The 15,932-nt window shown below is 63.2% G+C and overlaps 1 protein-coding gene across 4 annotated transcripts in view; it reads left to right on the top strand.

Annotated features, from left to right (window-relative positions):
* The window catches only part of LOC111152941 (CBFA2/RUNX1 translocation partner 3), a 77,187-nt gene extending 65,275 nt beyond the window's left edge, over positions 1-11,912 (top strand). For all 4 annotated transcript variants that reach the window (XM_022511687.1, XM_022511686.1, XM_022511689.1 and 1 more), the window contains 7 exons: positions 2,078-2,259; positions 2,808-3,031; positions 5,640-5,725; positions 6,291-6,489; positions 6,834-6,902; positions 8,333-8,523; positions 9,948-11,912. In XM_022511687.1, the coding sequence (XP_022367395.1) occupies positions 2,078-2,259; positions 2,808-3,031; positions 5,640-5,725; positions 6,291-6,489; positions 6,834-6,902; positions 8,333-8,523; positions 9,948-10,247 (1,251 nt within the window). In that variant the 3' untranslated portion in view covers positions 10,248-11,912. The remainder of the gene's footprint in view (positions 1-2,077; positions 2,260-2,807; positions 3,032-5,639; positions 5,726-6,290; positions 6,490-6,833; positions 6,903-8,332; positions 8,524-9,947) is intronic.
* The last annotated feature ends 4,020 nt before the right edge of the window (positions 11,913-15,932 follow it).

Genomic DNA, 15,932 nt, shown 5'->3' with positions numbered 1-15,932 from the left:
CCAGTGGAAGCCCCAGCCACTTGAGAACACGGCACTGCGGGGGTGCACGACCCTGGTTTCCCGTCTGGGACCTGGGCTGGAGGTGGGGAGCCCCTTCCCAAAGATTCACCACCCACCAGGCCCACCGTGGGGCACGAGCTGTCACAGGGGCCTTATCGCCTGCCAAAGAGGCAGGAACTGTCGCAGGCCTGGCTCAGAGCCCAGAGCTGGGGTCTCGGGTCGCCCCCACAGTAACCCTCAATGGGGCAGGAGTGCATGAGGCTGGGAGGACAGGGAGCTTCGCACGGCCCCCTGCAAGTGAGACATGAGTGACCGGTCTCACCCCGGGTCCCAGGGCAGAGGCAGGGTGGCCTGACCACAGGGCCCGCAGCACCCCAGCTGCGTGGGCATCAGGGAAGGCCCTGGACAGGCCACAGAAGCAACACAAGCCCTCGTGAGACGGGGGCCCCAGCTCAGCCAAGCCCACAGTCGCACATGTCCATGCAAATGTTGATTTCCCTTTGGCCTGAGTTCCCGCCTGTGAAGAAGGGGGTTCAGGGCCTTCCTGCAGTGTTGGTGTTCACGGGGCTCTGGTGACCAGCTCAGCCTGTCAACATCGGTGGCTGGGTCTCCCCTGTGACCGGGGCCCTGGGAAAACAATGGGGATGACTGCCCCAGAGGCATGTGTGAGACCAGCTGCCCCGCAGCCCACCCTCATTCTTCTGGCCTGTGGCTCCCCTTTCCCCACCCCCACCAAGGACCCTGAGACCCCTGAACCCTCTTTTCAGCCTGACACGGTGCAGGCCTATGTGGTAGGGCTTCCCAGAAGCTGGGAGATGCTGCCCCACCCGGCCAGCCCTCCACCCTTGGCCCCAGCTCCCAGCTGGCCCCGGCCAGCCAGGAATCCAGATGTTTCCCCAGCCTGAACAGCGACCAGCCGGCCAGCCGGTGCCCCAGCAGTCCCCACCCCGCTGAGCCAGCTGAGGGGAGACCATGGGGGGTGGGGAAGGGAGAGGAGGATGTTTGGCGTCTTCAGACCTCCCGGGACCTCCTTTCCCAGCTCATGCTCCTAACGTGTTCGACAGATGGCGGGCTGGCCCCCGTTCAGCTCTCCAAATAGAAAACAGGCCTAGCGGCCGGCTCTGCCTGACAAACCCACGCCAGCTGCCCGATCGGGTCTGGCCGGACGCGCCCGCGGGGTGCTGGAGAGCCAGGAGGCGGCGGCCGCTCTGCGATGCCACGGGAAAGCTGGGGGATCGTGGGTATTTGCAAACACTCGGAGCTGCCGGCTCTCCCACGCAGCCCGCCTCTGGGCCCCCGTCCGGCCTGTCCCCTGCCCCCCGCCGTGCCGTCGGAGGAGCCCACGTGCAGCCCAGCAGCCCACGCTGGGTGGGGGGCGGGAGCAGGCCTGGGGCCGCAGTGGCTGGGACTGCCCCTGGGTCCTGTGTCCCACCCTGGATGTGGGCTGTGCTCTCCTCACCCACAGGCGTGGAACCAAGTGGTCATGTGTGTCCATGGGTGTTTGAAGAACCGCAGGAGGGGACGCGTGTGCTGGTGCAAGTGGGGGTGGGCACGGTCCCACCTGTGCTCTGGGTTCCAGGCTGCTCGGGGCTGGGCTGGGCAGGGCACCGCAGGAGGTGGGAGAGCCAGGGCTGCGCCTCGGGGTCTGGAGCACACACGCAGGGCACTGCTCCCAGCTCCTCCTTTCATGGTCTGCTGTAGGGGGGCTGCCCCCTTGCCCCCCTGAGCCTCAGCGCTCCCTTCCACACAGCAGCTGGCTGGTGTCCCCGCGGGTGAAGGCAGAGCCCTGCTTATGAGTCCTTCCTCGCCTTCTCTGGATGCCCCCAGGGGAGGAAGCTCGCCGAAGCGGGAAAACCCGAGCCTGGGGGTCCAGGATCTGGGCTTGGGCCCCCACTGCACCTCAGATCACTGTGCCCACCCCCATTCCCAGACTGTACTGGAGGAACCCCAGAGAGCTCGTGCAGTGTGCCCGAGGTCCCAGAGCAGGGCTGGCCGCCAGCCTCCCGACTGTGCGTCAGAACACACTTGGGCCTTGGCCCTTGTCAGCAGTGACCGCCGCCATCTCTCCCTGCCACAGGCAAACCTGCCCTTGCTGCAGAGGGAACTCGTGCACTGTGCCCGCCTCGCCAAGCAGACCCCCGCCCAGTACCTGGCCCAGCACGAGCAGCTCCTGCTGGACGCCAATGCCTCCTCCCCCGTCGACTCCTCGGAGCTCCTGCTGGACGCCAACGAGCATGGCAAGAGGAGGACCCCTGACAGGTAGTGGGGGCTGAGAGGGGAGGCCGCAGAGGGACGGGGTCCGGGGAGACTGCAGAGGGATGGGGTCTGGGACTTGGCAACCCAGCGACACGGGGGGCCCCTGGGAGGACAAGGGAGTGTTCAGGAGGGAGTCCGTGTGCTGGGAACGGCCTGGCTCTTCGCTTTGGGCTACAGGTGGACACGAGAGTCCAGGCACCTGAGGTCTCCAGGTGGCTGGGCTGGCCCTCAGTGGGGGCCACAATGCCAGACGCTTGTCTGGCCACTGGAGTACGCGTGGCTGTCTTCCTAGGCCCTCAGCAGAGGCTCAGGCTCCCTGACAGCGGCCCCAGGAGCCCAGATACCAGTGGGCAGTGGAAGCTGGCACGAGCCGCACAGGAGGAGGGAGAGTGGGGGGGCTGGGCTGGGCCTTGTCTCTCTCCTTGTGCATCTGTCTCTGCCCTGTGGCTCTTTCTCCTTCTCCCTGCCCGTGCCTGTCTCTCTATCACCCCTCCTGCCCGGGCTTCTGCCCACGGTTCGTGGTCTGTGACCTCACCTGCTCTTTGGGTCAGGACCAAAGACAATGGGTCAGACCGTGACCCGCTGCACCCCGACCACCTCAGCAAACGGCCGTGCACCCTGAGCCCCGCCCAGCGCTATAGCCCCAGCAACGGGCTGCCTCACCCCACGCCGCCCCCGCACTACCGCCTGGAGGACATGGCCATGGCCCACCACTTCCGCGACTCCTACCGCCACCCTGACCCCCAGGAGCTGCGGGAGCGCCATCGGCAGCTTGGTGAGCGGAGCACGGGTGGCCCATGTGGGCCTGCACGGGCTGGGGAGTGACACAGAGCCGAGGTGAGAGATAGGCAGATGTCTCTGGGCCTTGTCTGTCCAGGAAGGATGCTGAGGAAACAGGTGTGGGGGAGGATTGGAGTGGGGCGTGCCCCTGGCCTTAGCGAGGGCCATCTTTCCCAGTCCTCTGTCTTGGGGGTCTGACATCCCTGATGGGTGGGGGGGGCCTCCCTCCCCTGGCGGGAAGGGGTGTGGTTGCAGAGCTGCCTGCCCCCTGGGACCAGGCAGTCCCTCTATGGGAACCTAGAAGGTCGTTGGCCGCTGGCCAGGTCCACACACAGGATGTGCTGCCTGGGGGTTGTGGGTCCCGCGGGTCAGCAGGAGGCTGGGGCCCCGGCCAGCCAGCAGGAGACCCTGTTAGGCAGGCTGGGCGTGTGAGCCCGCTTCCAGGGACTCCCACACTCTGGGCCCAGGATCCCGAGAGAAAGCAAATGCCCCCCAAGACTCACGAGCCCTCTCTGAGTACCACTGACGACACAGGGCGTGTCCAGCTCTCTGAGTGGGAGAGTGAGGCCCACATACCAGATCCCAGTGCGTGAGGGAGGGACGTGCAGGAGTCCGCTCTCGGGGGACAGAGGGAGCCTCGGAGAGGCACCAGCTCCCACCCTGCAGCCCCCATGCGTCCTCTGACCTCCCGGGCTCAGTCTCGTCCTCTGTCAGCCTGCAGGCGTCCCACCCCTCCGGGCGGCGTGAGGAGACCTCACACAGGGCCTGGCCCAGGGGAAGGCCTGGCACTGACCGGAGGGCAGGCCCACATCACAGATGAGGAGACCCAGAAAACCCAGTGCATGTGCCCAAAGCCTTCTCGTCCTACCTGCCTGACCTTCTGACCCCCTCTGTGTTGAGGACTAAGAGATGAAGAGAACCAGCCCACACCCCAGGGCCCCCAGCGTCCTGGGGAACAGCCTGGAAACAGCTGCCCCAGAGAGTCCCAGGGCGCCCTTGGGGGGCCCAGAGGCAGGGTCAGCAGAGGCCTCGCCCTGTACAAGGCCATCTCCCCACCCCCACCCTGCGGAAGCTTCCAGGGCCCGGGCAGCAGGTGACAGCGTCTTGCCCCCCACAGCCAGTCGGGCAGGTGCTAATTCCCACCCGCTTCTGCTAATGCAAAAATAAACTCCAGCTGTCAGGCACATCTCAGCCACTATTTTGGTTGGGGTGTGGGCACAGGCCCTGGTTCCTCGGGTGGCAGGGCCGGGTGGTGGACGGCAGGCTGGGGCCGCCACCTCTCACTCTCATTCCCGCAGCACTTTGAAGAGGCATTTCAGGTTTGGGGAGGCTAGAGGACCCTCAGGGACTGGAAAAGGCCTAAACAATGAGAGCCCAGGCCGGGCAGCCCCGGCCAGCCCTGGGTTACCGGGCATAGGCTCGGGGCCCCGAGATGGGAGCACCCAAAGCAGTGTGCGGCCCAGAGCCTCTGAGCTGTCAGGAACAGCACGAGGACAGGCAGGCACTGCTGCGTTGGTTCAGGGTTGTGTCTCACCCCCGCTGGGAGGCAGGGAGGACACTCCGTTGTTTTAGTCGCTGGAGCTCTGCCGGCCAGTAGCTGAGGGCACACTTGAGGCTCGGGCTGAGCTTGGGGGACCTTGGGCAGTCACACCCCCTGAGCCAGCCTCGGTGTTCTCGTCTGTCGGATGGGAGCGACGGTAGAAGCCACCTTGGGGGGCCCTCCCCGCCCGTGACCCTCCGGAGAGCCTTCTCACACCCTGGAAGGTCAGCAGGGTAGGGAAATGCACACGGAGCGCTGAGGAGAAGGGGCCTGGGGGCTTGTGGAGAACAAGGGTTTCCCAGACCTCCCTGTCTCCCAGGGGGCCCCCTTGGACCCAGCGGATGGGCCAGAGCCCAGCCTCTTGTCCCACTGGACTTTGACCCAGGAGACTCAGCAGCCCTGCCCAGGACAGAATGAAGTGGGCAGCAGCCAGGACCATTTCCCATGCAGATCCCTGTGGGGCTGAATGAATTCCCAAGGGCTCGGGGCTGTTGAGGAGGGGGCCTGGGACCTGGGCTTTGAGGGGTGTGTAGGAGTCCAGCTGGCTGCCAGGGCGTAGGGCAGCGTGGGCTGGAGCCGGGCTGGAGCCGGGCACCGGCCAGTGACCCCTGACAGTTTGGAGGAGGGACAAGGACATCAAAGTGGGGCCTGAGGCAGCTTCATGGGCAGCTGCAGCAGGGAAAGGGAGATACGCTTGGTTTCGAGACAGGGAGGTGGGGGAGGGGTGGCCCAGCCTGGACTGAGGGATGGGGACCCGTCTCTTCCTCCCAAACATGGAGTAGAGGCCAGGCCTGTTCTTGACCTCCCCCCAAAGGCAGTGGACAGAGGGTCCGTGTTCAGGGTCCTCCTCCTCACCCTCTCCACTTCCTTTAGGCGGGCAAAGCCGAGCCCAAGGACAGATCCTGGGGTGAGGGGCGGAGCTTGGAAGCACAGGGCGGGGCCTGGAAGGCATGGGGCTGGGCAAGGGACACAGAAAAGACCATTGCCGGGCATGAGGGGCGGGGTCTGCGGGACACGGGGGCCTGGGACGGGGGTCTGGACTGAGCGTCCGCGCACCTTGTAGCGGCGCAGGGGTCCCGACAGGAGGAGGTGATCGACCACAGGCTCACGGAGCGGGAGTGGGCGGAGGAGTGGAAGCATGTCAACAACGTGAGTGTCCAGGCCCAGCGCCCGGAGACTCCTGGGGCTCCGCCCAGCCCGTGGGGCCCTGGGGCTGCGGGGGGGGGGGCGGGGGGGGCGGGGGGCGGGGACAGGCTCCCTGTGGGCCGGCTTTGCTATGCGCCTACCTGCCTGGGCCGGTCAGCCCCTCAGAACCTTCGCATCTCCACCCCTACGGAGCACCTCTGCCTCTGGGAGAAAGGGGCTTGGGGGGTTGGGACCCTTTCCACACTGTGTTCAGGGTCATCCCTCCCCTGCTTCCTTTGTGGGAAGGGAGCCCAGGCAGGTGTGGTCCCCAGAGCAGCTCTGGCCCATCTGCTCTCACCTGGCAGAGCACAGCCTGGAGCGTTGAAAGAGCAGCCGCCACCCCCACCCCAGGCCAGCGCCTTTCCAGGCCGCAGGGGGCAGTTTTCACACCGTGGCCAGGAGCACACTGGGGCGGGCCCTCGTGGCCGGCAGGCTGGCCCAGGCCCAGGGCGTAGAAGTTCCGTGGCCGTCCCCCACGAGCAGCCCCCCCAGCCCCACACGCTCCCCGCCCCCGCCTGCCCGCCCACAGCTTCTGAACTGCATCATGGACATGGCCGAGAAGACACGGCGCTCGCTCACGGTGCTGCGCCAGTGCCAAGAAGCCGACCGGGAGGAGCTCAGCCACTGGGTCCGCCGCCGCAGTGACAGCGAGGATGCCAAGAAGGGCCCCGCACCTACCCCCGCCCGGGCCCTCAACAGCTCCCCGGGTGCACAGGGGTCTCTGCTAGGTGCGTGCGAGGGGGCACCACGGGGGGCAGGGGTGCACGGCAGGGGCGTCAAGGACCGGTACCCCCATTCTGGCACTACGGTATAAGGATACGGCCCAAAGCCCTGGAAGCCCTGACTCAGGGAAGGTGACGATGGAGACCAAGTGAGGCCCAGGTCCCAGCCGAGGCCAAGGGGCCCCAGAGTGTCCTCCTTCCTGGCAGTGCCCTGCCCCCCCCTGCAGCGGATACAGGGTTCCGACCCAGGGGCGTGCCAGGAGACCCCCTGCAGGGACACACACTGTGTTCCCCTTACCCGGCCGGGGGTGGCCCGTTCGGTGTGTGACACTCGCGTCCCTGTGTTGCAGACGCCCACCGGGAGTTCATGCCTCCGACCCTCTCTGGCTACATGCCCGAGGAGATATGGAGGAAGGCTGGTGAGTACGGGGGGGGCGGGGGGGGGCGGGGGGCGGTGGGGGCACCCGGCGTGCCCTCCGTGCCCTACCATCTGCAAGGGCTTCCGTCAGCGTGGGGCGCACAGGGCTCTGCGGACCCTGCGGGAAGGCTCAGGGCGCACTTAGTAGTCAGTGTAGGACGGTGGCCACCTGCCTCCTTCAGGCAAACGAGTGTGCCGCTCAGCAGAACCGACTGGGTCCCTGGGGCTTGCACACACACGCGTGTGCACAGACACACGTAGGGGAGACAAAGAGCTGGGGTGCCTGCGGCCTTCTGGGTGTGGCACAGAGTCCCGTGCCAGGGACACTCCCTGCACATGGGGACACACTATGGGGAGGGCCGGGCAGAAGTAGGAGCCAGAAGGCAGCTTGAGGAAAAAAGAGGGGGGCGGGGGCTCCCTTGGGGGGCGCCCGGGGAGAAAAGCAGCAGGGTCCCTGAGATGCTTTGGTTCATGAATGGATTCAAGTGGAAGTGTAAGGCAGAGGGAGAGAGTCTCAGAATCTTGAGAGTGGAGAGAGGGGAGTGTCCCCTCCCCAGACTCAGAGACCGAGAGGCCACAGACGGGTAGCAGCTGCCTGGAGCAAGATGGGGGAGGCCCAGGCCTGGACAGTGGGAGGGGGTCCTCATGTCCCTTGGCCTGTCCCCTCTGCCTCCATCTGCCCCTGGGAGACCCTTGACGACAGCTGCACGGCACTCCCGGGGTGACCTGGGGGCGGGCAGCTCTCGCGAGCTCCGCTGGCAGCCCACCACACCCAGCGTGCAAAGGCTCGCACGGAAGGCTCCTTGAGCCCTGCTCATCCCTGCCCACATCCCCGCACACCACTGCAGGAAGAGCACTGCCAGGTAAACCGAGGCAGGCCTGAGCGGCCGTGGGTCATTGCCAGGGCTGGAGGCACCGTGAAACCCAAACAGACACTCTGGGCTCAGCCAGACAGCTGAGCTCACGCCGCAGCTCCAGGCGAGCTTGTCTTCAGGCGGGAGCAGGCCGGAGGCAGCATGGGGGGTGACAGAGGCCTTCCGGAGTGACAGCAAGGCAGAGCCCTGGAGCGGGCAACCCTGGACTGCTTCAGCACAGCCCAGGAGAAGCAGACCGTCCCGGGGCAGACCAGTATAGCTCTGGTTCTCAAGGTGGGTGCCGGCACCAGCAGCAGCAGCGTCGCTTGGAACTCGTGGGTTCCGAGGTTCCAGGGTTCATTCTCTCATGCCCATGGGGTCCACGTCAGGGTGGGCTTGGCCACGCCCCCCAGGGCAGTGCCACCACACTCTGAGGTTTGGGAACAGCAGCGAAGGGCCAGGCTTGGGAGACGCTCCCACACCAGTCTGCCACACGCGTGCTGGTCGCAGGTGCACACAACGCAAGGAGGCCCGGCGGGGCCTGGCGGCGTGTGGACAGCCCGCGTGTCGTTTGCAGAGGAGGCGGTGAATGAAGTGAAGCGGCAGGCCATGTCCGAGCTGCAGAAAGCCGTGTCGGACGCGGAGCGGAAGGCCCACGAGCTCATCAGCACGGAGCGTGCCAAGATGGAGCGTGCCTTGGCCGAAGCCCGGCGGCAGGCATCGGAGGACGCCCTGACTGTAGTCAACCAGCAAGAGGACTCCAGCGAGGTACGGCTGCCCGCCGGCCCCCCACCCCAGCCCCAGCCTCCAGGTCCAGGGCCCGAACCCTCACCGTGTCACCTCCCAGCCTCAGGACCTTGGGCAGCTGGGGCTCACCATTGCGCGGATGCGGACACTGAAGGCTCCAGGGCTAGGTGGCTTGCTCTAGGCCACGCCGGAGGCCTCTGGGCCAGGATTCAAACCTAGGCCGGCCGACGCCCATGCTCCGGCTAACCAGTGACAGCAGGGGCGCCAGGCGAGTGGAGACCGCAGGTGCACAAGGAGCGCCTCCCCAGCTGCAGCCCACGTGTGTGCCCAGCAGGGGCGTGAGCGCCAGCATCATGCTTGTGCCTGGGTATCAGGGGCTGGGCGGGGTCCAGGAGAGCAAGGGCCGGGGTACCTCTTGTCCTCGTCCAGAAAGGGCTCTCGTGTCAGAGGAGTCAGGGGAAGGGAGACAGCTTGTCCAGCGGGCTCCTGGAACTGCCCTTTGGAAGGGACACACCTCCAGAGCCCTGGTGTGTGCGTGTGTGTGGACGGGCCCCGAGGGTCAACTCGTGCGTCTGCAGCGGCTGCTTCCGCAGACACTGAGCTCGGGAGGAGCAGGCGGGTAGAGCAGGCGGACTGCTCGGGGCCGGGGCAGGGACGTGTGAGCAGAGTCCTGGGGGAGGTGAGAGCAAGCCAGGCAGGGACCTGGGGGAGCAGTGCCCCCGCGAGGAAGGGGCGGCGAGGACGGAGGCAGGGGCACGCCGGGCTGAGTGAGGACGGTGCGGCCGAGCGGAGCAAGCGCGGAGGCCCAAGAGGCTCTGGGGGCCGACTAGACGCTGGGCCTTCCTCCTGGGGCAGGCATGGGCTCCCCCACCCTCGGCCTGGCTGCCAGCTCGGGTCCCTGCTGGTATCCCTGCCCACCTTGTGCTCACGTGCACGGCTGAAGTTAGGGCTCATCCCACAGAAAGGGAGCAGATGCCCGATGGCCTGAGGCAGGCCTGGCCGTGCACCCCACACTGGAGCCTGGCAGTCTTTACCCAGCCAGGGCGCTATGTTCTGGGGTTGGAGCCCAGCTAACCTGGGAGGGCTTCCTGGAAGAGAGGACAGGGTGTGACTGCCTTCCCTCCTGAGGACCCACAGTCCTGTAAATGCCACGTGAACCTGACCGCAGCTGGCTAGAATTGTTTGCCCCGGTAGTGCAAGCCTGATCCCCAGAACGGCCTAGCCAGGTGGCCGTGGTCATGGCTGTGGCTGCTGAAGGCCACCCACGAGCTGTGGCGAGTCACTGGTCAGGGCCGTCCTCTTCTCACTCTGTGATGCCGTGGCCGGACCAAGTGCGTGAGTTTGCGGTGTGTGCCGTCCCCGTTGGCCGGGCCAGGCACCTGGGTGGACGGGGCCCAGCGTCCGCCCCGTAGCCATCCCCTGACCGTGTCCCCCTCCCCACCCAGAGCTGCTGGAACTGCGGGCGCAAGGCTAGCGAGACGTGCAGCGGCTGCAACGCGGCGCGCTACTGTGGCGCCTTCTGCCAGCACCGAGACTGGGAGAAGCACCACCACGTGTGCGGCCAGAGCCTGCAGGGCCCCTCGGCCGCCGTGGCCGACCCGGGGCCCGCACCGCCCGACGCCACGGCCAGCCTGGGCCCCTGCCTGCCCACGGGCGCCGCCAGCCCCAGCGAGGCCAGCTCTGCGGGGCCCTCCCGCCCCGGCTCGCCTGGCCCGCCTGGGCCCCTGGACGCAGCGCCCCGCTGACCCGCCCCCGCTCCCTGCCCAAGGGTCCCCAGCCCGGCCGGGGCCCACGGATGCCGAGCCCTCTGGCCCCGCCCGGCCCCAGCCCCCCTGGGCCCTGGAGCCACTGCTGCTACTGCTTCTCTCCAAAAGAAAACAGAACCAACAAAGACTGCATCAACGCAACTTCCTCAGCGACCTGGCGGTCTCAGCACGACCGCGTGTCCTCAGAGACCCCCCGCAACAGAGCGGCCTGGCCGCCGCCCACTCGCGCTCTCCCGTGTCTCTGTCTCTGTGACCCTTGTACTCTTTCTCTTGAAGATGAAATCTGTTTGGTGGCTTGTATTTTCAGTGAAGAATTTTGGGGGGTTTGTGGAATAGACCTACTGAGAAGTAGACAAAGGAAACGGGGGTTTTGTCCCCTTCATGATTAAAAAGGGAAACAGAAAATGGACATGTTCCAGTGGGAGGTCGGAGCCGCCATGGCCCAGGAGCTCTTCCCAGGGTGTGGGGCCAATGCGGTGAAGACGGTAAGAACGATTCCAATTTCCAACTCAAGAAACATTTTTCAGAGTTTTTTTTTTTTCCTTTAACGTTAAACTCTTTGGCTTTAAGTAGAAATCCAAAAAGTTTTTTTAAAAAAAAAAAAAAGGAAAGGAAAGGAACCATTCCTGTAAGCTACCTTGCCAGCTAGCTAGCCAAGGACGCCGGACACACCTCTGCTCCAAAGGAAACCCAAAAAACAAACACAAGACATCAAAGTCCAAAATGGTTTTGTCACTGCCAAAGTATTTTGTCCACGGTCTTACTCTACTCTTGGATTTGTTCAGGTGTCGTCCTGTTCTCTTGCTTTGACCCCATGTCTGGAGTGTGGGGACCGCCGGGTCTAGAGGGTTTCGCTCAACGAGAGGTCCCTTGGGTTTCTCTGCCGCGGTGGAGGGCGCCCTGCCCACGTGCGTGCAGGGGCCACCCCGTCTGTCCCCGCGCTCTCCATGAATCTTTATCACGCTGCATGTTTTCCACGCGTGGGAAAGCGCTAACGTGTCCTTCCCAGGAGAGAATAACTCTGAAACCAAACTGTGACAATCTTTTGGGTTGATCCTTGACTGCTTCTGAAAGCTCGAGGAGACGGCATCTGGGCCTTGGAAACGCTGCTTCTCCATCTCTCCTCCTCTACCTCCCCTCGCACCCCACGAGACTGCCCGCTGCCACCCCGGCCCTGGGGTCTGCTGTCCCCACTCTCTGCTCTGCACCCTGTCGCAGAAATAGGAAAGTTGCAAACGAGAATGCCCTTGCTGGCCTGCTGGAGGCTGGGTTGGCCGCAGGGAGCCCCGCGTTTCTGTGCCGCTGTGGGGCCCCCAGCCCCATCTCCTCACCCCACTCAGCTGCCCCCACCCTCTCAGAGGACGTAAGAGAGTAGGGAAGCCCTCGTGCGGGGACTCCTTAGGTGGACCTGCGGCGGCTCGCGGTCTGGCGTTTTCTCGCATCGCTGGGAGGGGTTCCCAGGACCGCAGTATGGGGAGTGACCAGCTACTGAAACTGGGGCTCTTGGGGGCCCCGCCGAGAGGCAGGAAGTCCTAGTATATGCTAATGTGAATGTATATAGTTCTCGAAGAGGTCCAAATCATGATGTTCATGGTGGTGATAACAGAGAAGGGATGTTTGCCAAATAAAAACAGAGAAACCGCCGGAGCACAGAAATCTCAGAAAATAGATTTTCAAAGAAATCGGAACTGTGGTCCTGCGGGGAGCAGTGGGTTTGTGTGATCGCTGTGATCTCTCCCAGAGCTGTAGGAGTTCATCGTTCGGTCCTGGGAGGACGGGTTCCATCCAGGAGCCACAGCCATGGGCCTTCCCGAGTCCTGCCTGATGGTAAACCCGAGTCTCGAAGTCGAGACAGGCCTACCTTCTCCGGAAATGTCCCCGGGCTCGAGCCACGGGGCCAGGCACCTGTCAAAGGTCCGCTTCCATGGGTTTCGGAAAAGCAAGGACCGGTGTGGGATTTGGGCTCTCGATGAGACTCTGGACCCGCCTGCCGTGCGTCCAGGCTTCCGTCTTTCTCTCTGGCAAGTGCCGAACCTATGAAAACAGCTGTGTGGGTGGTGTACCTTGGAGGCAGGTGCTTTTGGACTCGGTTCCCCAAGGTTGTGTCCAGAATGCGTCTGCCCTGGGTAACCTGGGGGTCTGGGTGAGCAGGGCTGAGACCCAGATGATCCAGGTCCCCGACGTCAGGACTAGGCTGAGGCTGCTGGTCCGAGGCGAGGCGTGCAGGAGCCCTCCCCTGGGGCCCGCTGGCTTGCGCTGCCAGCCTGTCTCCCCGCTCCTCAAAAGGCCCCCCTCAGGGTCAAGCAGGTGCACCAGGGAATGTAGTGTGTCAGCTGGCCCGGGGGTCTGAGATGGGGCAGCCCCTCCCACCGTCGCTGTTGGGAACAGGTCCCTCTCCAGCCCGCTCTGAAAGGCCGTCTTCCCAGTGTTGTTCCCCCACCCATGTCCCGCATATCAAGAAGCCAGCTCCCAGGGGACTGCAGGAGCCCAGCATGGAGAGCCTACCGGACCAACAGTGGAGACCCTGCGGGCTGAGAGCACAGCAGCTGGGGCAGGGGGCCTGCAGGGAGGAAGCTGAAGCTTCGCGCCAGCCACCGGGAGCTGTCCCGGGAAGCTCTGTGTCTGCCAATGCCCAAAGCTCCTCCCACCCAGGGCGCGGGGGCCTGGTCCAGGTTTTGGGAGCTGGTGTTCCTGTCCGTCATGTGCTCAGGCCCCATTCGGCCAAAGACCTCACAGCAGCACCAAACACAGAATCAATAGCTTTGGGGAGGGGCTGTGGCAGAGTTTCTGCCATTAGGAGATGGGCTGGAGTGTGCGCCTGCCTTTCTTAGGCAAAGAGGAGGTCTGCAGAAGGGGGTCTAGGCTCCTGCTCTCTGCTCAGAGACCCTCGTGCCTTGCTACCTCCTAAACTTGTAAACCACTGGCCAGTCTCCTTCTCACCAGCCAGCGCCAGGGTTAGACACACAGGTGACTCAAAGCTTCAGTGAGACGCTGGTGCTCATGGAGCCTCCCTCCCCCTAAATCAAGCTCAAAGGGTTCATCTCCCATTCTGAGCCCCAGGCTACCACAGCAAGGCAGAGCGAGGCAGCCAGCCAGGCAGCAGCCGGAGCTCCCTCGTCCCAAGCCCAGGCGCATACAGTGCGCAGACGGGGCAGGGGGGACAACGAGAAGGAGGCTGGCACCCCTAGGCCCTCCCACCTCCCAGTGTTTGACCCCCTCAACCTTTCCCACCCACTCCTCTATCTCCTTGTTTCCCATCTTGCCGTGGACCCATTAGGACATGTCACCATCCCCAGGTGGTATCTTGGTGGTGGGGGGGTGTCCCTACAAAGATTAGTGCCTCCTACTCCACGTGTGAACAGGCTGGGCTACCCCGGACTCCACCAGAATAGAGGGTCCCCATCCCTACAGCTCATCACGACCAAAGGGAAGCCTTGGGTGTTACCAGGGGCAAAGAGGAAAACTGGGAGACAGTCTTGGAGGTCCAGAAGGGTCAGGGACAGGATGAGAGGAGGCAGATGCCCAGGCCAGGGACTGCCCCATGCGCTCCACAGGGGGAGCTACTCATCAGGGCGTCTAGAGGTTCAGCAGCAGAGGGAGACGGACAGGCCAGGGGCTAGGAGGTATTGATTTGCTTTCATCTCAATGACATGGTAGAAAGGGATCAGGACAGGCCCAAATTTCTGTTTGCCAATTTTCTCAAACATATCTTCAAAATGACATCAAAGGCCCTTCACTGTTATCCACCTGTCCTGCCTGTTCTAGCCCACTATAGCCAGCATGCTGGTCGTTATTCTGCCCATCCCCCCAGCCAGACTACAATTGTTTCTCAGTTCTTTTATTACATCAGCTAACCCTTCTGACCAGTCATCTATCTGGCCATCCATCCACTCACCCACCCATCCACCCATGGACTGATCCATCCATCCACCCAACCACCTATTCACCCACCCATCCATCCACCCACCCATCCATCCTTTTTGTCCATCCATCTGTCGATCCATCCATCCATCCAACCATCCATCCATCATCCATGCACAAATCCATCCATCTATCATCCATCCATCCATCCACCTACCCATCCATCCATGCACTGATCCATCCATGCACTGATCCATCCATCCACCTGTCCATCCATCCATCCACATATCCATCCATCCACATATCCATGCTTTTTGTCCATCCACCTGTCGATCCATCCATCCATCCATCATCCATGTACCAATCCATCCATCTACCATCCATCCATCCATCCACCTGTCCATCATTCATCTACCTATCCATCTGTCCATCTACTATCCATTCATCCATTCACCTGTCCATCCACACACCCATGTCCAGAAGGGTCAGGGGCAGGACAAGGGGAGACAGATGCCCAGGCCAGGGACTGCCCCATGTCCATCCTCCCATCCATCCATCCATCCACGCACCCAGTCATCCACCCATCCAATTATCCACCCACCGACCCACCCACCCATCCATCTACCCGTCCATCCATACATTCACTCATCATCCATCCGTCCATCCATCCATCCACCCAAACACCCATCCACTCATCTGTTCACCCACCCACCCACCAACTTACGCATTCAGCCAAACACCCACCCATCGATCTGTCCATCCATTACTCTATCTCAGCTGCCACTTGATTCCACTGTCTCCCATTCAAACTTTCTCCTAATCACCTGTCTCTCCACCATCCACCCCAATACACACCAGACGCATATACATCCATCTGTTTTCCAATCTAACCCACACAACTATGCCTCAGTCCATCCATCATGTCTGCCTCTCCATCCATTGAACCCAGAGTAGCATCACCTGGGTTCCAAAACTACAAGGGCAATTTGGATGTTTCCATGACCTCAACTGCCCTAAAGGAATCTGCTTGTGGACTCAACTGGCCTCCCCCAGCTCCTCAACCATTGGTCCAAGCCTGCTCCAGGCATTGTGAATAGACTGGACCAATGTCCTAGCAACAGGTTTGGCCAGTCTGAGACTGTCTGGCAAGTGTGGTGGCCATGCGCCAGGAGCACTCATTGGGAGATGGCCCACACACCTGCTCAGGGGCCCCATGACCAGGGCCACCAGTCAGGGTGAGCACATTCCCTGGCAAGACCCCAACATTGTGGGTGTCCTGTCCTTGTATCCAACGGTCACTGCCTGGAGGAGGTGTCCTCAGGAAAGGAGGAGGAGTGGGGAGAAAGAGACCAGTGCCCCTGGAGCTCTTCTACCTGGGTGTTCATGGCTTGCTGTGCCTCTTTCCCACTCCCGTCTTCCATCCTGGGCCAGCAGACTCTGGAAATGAGCCCTTCGGAGCTCCAGAGAGCTGCAGGGACAGCCCCTGCCCAAGCTGAATGTGGTTGATGGCGGGGGGTGTTCTCTGGGACACTGGAGGCCCAGCACTTCCTGGCCCCAGGCTCCATGCCACACGGGATATTTTCCAAAATGGGGCTGGGAGCAAGGCCCCCAGATGATGGTCCCTCCGGCAGGATTGGAGGAGAAAGCAGAACATGAGGCGCAGGTCTAAGGGAACGTATCTGCTCCACCATCCACCCACTCATGGTTAAGGCCTGGGGAGCCCAGCGTCTGCCACGGCACCTGTCTGGGCCCCCACAGTTCTGGAAAACTCCATTTTGCATGCTTTCTGTGCCTTTTGTTTCA

This window comes from Enhydra lutris, unplaced genomic scaffold (genome assembly GCF_002288905.1).
Source record: "Enhydra lutris kenyoni isolate GAN:26980312 unplaced genomic scaffold, ASM228890v2 scaffoldscaffold30, whole genome shotgun sequence".
NCBI classification, from domain to species: Eukaryota; Metazoa; Chordata; class Mammalia; order Carnivora; family Mustelidae; genus Enhydra; species Enhydra lutris.
The sequence above is the reverse complement of the archived record's forward strand: the minus strand, read 5'-3'. Positions and strand labels throughout refer to the sequence as shown.